This window comes from Babylonia areolata, chromosome 26, assembly GCF_041734735.1.
Source record: "Babylonia areolata isolate BAREFJ2019XMU chromosome 26, ASM4173473v1, whole genome shotgun sequence".
NCBI lineage: Eukaryota > Metazoa > Mollusca > Gastropoda > Neogastropoda > Buccinidae > Babylonia > Babylonia areolata.
The window spans coordinates 31401998-31406028 of NC_134901.1; the positions used below are offsets into that span (position 1 = coordinate 31401998).

At 43.0% G+C, this 4031-nt stretch overlaps 1 protein-coding gene across 1 annotated transcript; it reads left to right on the forward strand.

Annotated features, from left to right (window-relative positions):
- The first annotated feature begins 3148 nt into the window (after positions 1 to 3148).
- Positions 3149 to 3685, forward strand: LOC143300291 (uncharacterized). The gene has a single exon (XM_076613887.1). It carries the CDS (start codon positions 3149 to 3151, stop codon positions 3683 to 3685), a length of 537 nt encoding a protein of 178 aa, XP_076470002.1.
- Positions 3686 to 4031: the final 346 nt, after the last annotated feature.

A 4031-nucleotide genomic window follows, 5' to 3' on the forward strand; every position in this document is an offset into this window, starting at 1 on the left:
CGTTGCATCAAAATGTAAAACATTTAGCAGTATTTGGCCATGAGACAAAAATACTTTATCAACAACCCTAAGGCATGTGAAGCACAAAGCGCACGACGTTCAATGTCCAAGGCTGAAACGGACAGACATGTTCCAAGCGCATTTTAGGATTTATAGTTTGTTGTGGTGATGATATGATTTCCCCTGATTATGTCCCCATTCTACTGTTTTTTGAACATTTGTTTTACATTAAGTCTTACCTGTCTGCCTGTCTGTCCATCCGTCCGCCTGTCTGACTGTTTGTCTGTCTGTCTAGAATATAACGAAGGAGTTTCTGCGGACAGACAAGTTCCAAGCGCATTTTAGAATTTATATTTTGTTGTAATGATGACATGATTCCCCACAATTATGTCCCTATTCTACTGGGCTTTTTTCTTGTTGTTGTTTTTTTAAAATTTTGTTTTACATTGTCTCCCTTGTCTGTCTGTTCGTCCGTCCGTCCATCTGTCTGTCTTGAATATAACGAAGCAGTTTCTGTGTTCAAAGACATCTTTCTTTAACTGTCAGCCTCTTTGAGAAACAGATTTCTAACAATTACAGTGCGTTCGTAAAGGACCAAAAGTACAATTACAAAAAGGAGAAGCATGTATATTTTTTTAAGTTGGAAAATGCAGAATTATGAAAGAAAAGAAAACAAGGTTCCCGGAAAACAACGTGATTGAAGTTGAATTCTTATATCCAGTATACTGATGACCATTAAGGATCAAACTGGTACATGATGAAATATGCTTTGTTTTCATGATGGTTGATCTCTTGTTGTTGAATTGCCGTGTGTGAGGTTTGTCCTCTGAGTCAAATGGATGTGTATTTATAAATGAATTGTCAATCACTTTTGTATGTGTCAACAACAAAAAACCCTGAAACAAAACAGAAAGGGACGAGGGTGATGTAGGGTTCGGGATGGTGTTTGTGTTGCCACAGTGTAGGTATTTCTTTTCACGCACCTCTTTCATGTATGTGTGTATCAGTGTACCAGCAGTGTTGTTGCTGTAACTGTTGTTGTGATGTTGTTGTTTATGTGGGAATCAGTGAATCAGCCCAAATCCAGCACATCCAGTGAAATGGTCAGTGTATGGGGTTTAAGACAAGGATGGTGTGATCCATGTGGGGTGAAAGGGATGGAGCAATTTCCTTTCTCTCCGTTTTTCTTCATTTCACACACACACACACACACACACACACACACACACACACACACACGCATACTCACTCAAACATTCTCACGATTCTTTTATTATTTGGGAAATGTTTTGTATATTACTTGTGTTGGCAGTGTTTTTGTGTTATATGAGGGAATACTATGTGAATTTGAAATGGGGTGGGCTTCGTGTATTCGTGCTCGAGTTTGTGTGTGTGTGTGTGTGTGTGTGTGTGTGTGTGTGTGTGTGTGTGTGTTAGAGAGAAAGAGAGAGAGAGTGCTTTGGTGGTGGTGGTGGTTTGTTTGCTTTCTAATAGTTTTGTTGGTATTTTCTGAAACATGAATTAATGTAATTTTTTTTTAAAGTAGTTGTCCACAGCACACGCACCCCGACCCTGTGCCCCCTTCCCCCTCCCCCTCCCTCCTCTCCCCCCTCCATGCTCCACCACCACTCCACTACCACTCCACACTCCACCACCACTCCACACTCCACCACCACTCCACTACCACTCCACACTCCACCACCACTCCACTACCACCTCCCCCCCACCCCCCAACACACACACCCTCGGGTTACAGCAACAGGCTGAAGAGCTGGTATTATAACATCCCACTGTGAAGTGAGGAACACGTGACGGCTTCTTGCGTCTGTCAACCTCCAAGTTAATAATCCAAACACTATCGCTATGACAGTCTCAAGTGGACAAGGATGCGAGTCACACCTTTCCAAAACCATTCATTCAAGTGACGCCGCTGTGAATGGAGGAACAGAACTGGCAAGCGTCCTGCCCGGCATGAATAGACTGTAAATGACCAGGTGCCTTTAATTGGCGATGTCTAGACTAACAGTGCGCTGTTGCCTGGAGATGGTGTACCCTTTCTTGCTACCATGTACAGGTGCTCTCTTCTTATCGGGATGATGTCACAGAGATAAGGTCGGGCTCCACTCCTTGAACAACAATTCACTTCAGTTAGTTAAGGAGGTGTCACTGCGTTTGGACAAATCCATATCTGCTACTCCACATCTGCTGAGCAGATGCCTGACCAGTTACTCAACGTACTTAGTCAGGCCTTGAGAAAAAAAAAGAAAGAAAAGTGCATGAACAAATAAATGGATACATCATTAAATTAAGGAATAAACAAACAAATAAGCAAATAAATGAATGAATAAATCAATAAACAAACAAACGGATATCATGAAAAAGTAGGCCAACAGAAAATGAAAAAAACCAAAATGTGGGAAAGTAAAAATAAAATGAAAGAAAAAACAAGAATGTTAACAAGTAAATGAACAAATAAGCAAATAAATGTAAATAAACATACAGACATGCACATACGCACGCGCACACTCACACGCACACACACACACACACACACACACACACACACACACACACACACACACACATACACACACGTACACACACACACAACAGTGAGCTGTTCTCCGAGTTTGAAGGCAGACGTGTTTTGGAGCTCTGTTAATTTTTTTTTAGAGATCTTTGTTAATTATTGAGTGATCAAGTCTTCTGTCATTCCAAATTATCTCTCGACTGGACAGATGACATCATGCCGAGTTCAGCGGTGTGTTTTCGAGCTGCCTGTGGTCAGTTTTTCTGGACTTTTCAGTCTTTTATGAGGAAACGAGCTGCGGAGAGAGCTGCAACAAGACGACTGTGTCGTGTCGTTCGAGTGAAAAGTCTGTCGGCGGCGTTCGTGCTGGTGTTTGTCACTGCCTTCCTACTGCAGTGTGGCGATGTCGAGTCCAACCCCGGCCCCCCAAAGAAACAAACGACTCTACGGTCTCCTGCGTCCCGATCTTCGATTTCCGCAAGTGACAGCACGGATGAAGTCTCCCTGGCTGATGTAATGAAAATGTTGACATCACACACAGGTATGTTGACAGGTATGGACAAAAAGATGACGAATATTGAAGAGAAGATGACAACTTTTGAAACTCAAATGAGTAAAATGCAAACAGAAATCGACGAAGTCCGGAAAGAAAATAAGGAACTGAAAGAAAAGGTGTCTAGTTTGGAAGAGAAACTTGACGATCAAGAAAGCAGAGGCAGACGAAAAAATCTCATCTTTTACGGTATTCCCACTCCCCAAAATCGTGCTGAGACGTATGCTGACTGTGAAGAAGCTGTCAAGGATGTTTTGAGGAACAAGATGGGGATACAGGAGGAGATTCCCATGGAACGAGCACATCGTCTGAAGGGAGGGAGGGGGGGAACACGCCCGATCATTGTTCTGTTCGAAAAGTACAAACACAAAGAAAAAGTGCTGTCAGAATGCAAGAAACTGAAAGGAACGGACGTGTTTGTGTCTGATGACTTTACCCTGAAGGTGAGAGAGAAGCGCCGTCAGTTACTGCCTTTCCTGCGAGAGGCCAAGTCTGCCAACAAGAGAGCATTTCTGCGCTTCGATTCCCTCGTCGTCGAAGGCAAGCACTACGTCTACGACGCTGATGCCAGAGGTCTGTGCGAAAAGACGGTAAACAAGTGACGGGCCGGCCGGCATGATCACGGTGTACCTGCAAGGAGAATTTCTGATTGTCCCCCTCCCACTGGTGCTATTACCGAGTTTGTAAATGCTGGTCATGACAAATGTCGAGATGTTTCATATGCATGTGATAATTCAACAAAAACAAACTGCACACAACACATTGCACATTTACAAACGGATTCTGAAAACACACATACGGACACACATTCATATGCATCCTCACATAACAGGAAGAGTAACACGCCTCAGTTAAACATAACACAGGAATTCAGTGTAACCAAGCATGTGCCTGTGCTCCAGATTATGGCATGGAATGTACAGGGGCTCTCTCAAAAGTTAAAAAATG

What these genes read in the sequence shown, in the direction of transcription:
- LOC143300291 (XM_076613887.1), top strand. Translation starts at nt 3,149, where the DNA reads ATGCAAACAGAAATCGACGAAGTCCGGAAAGAAAATAAGGAACTGAAA.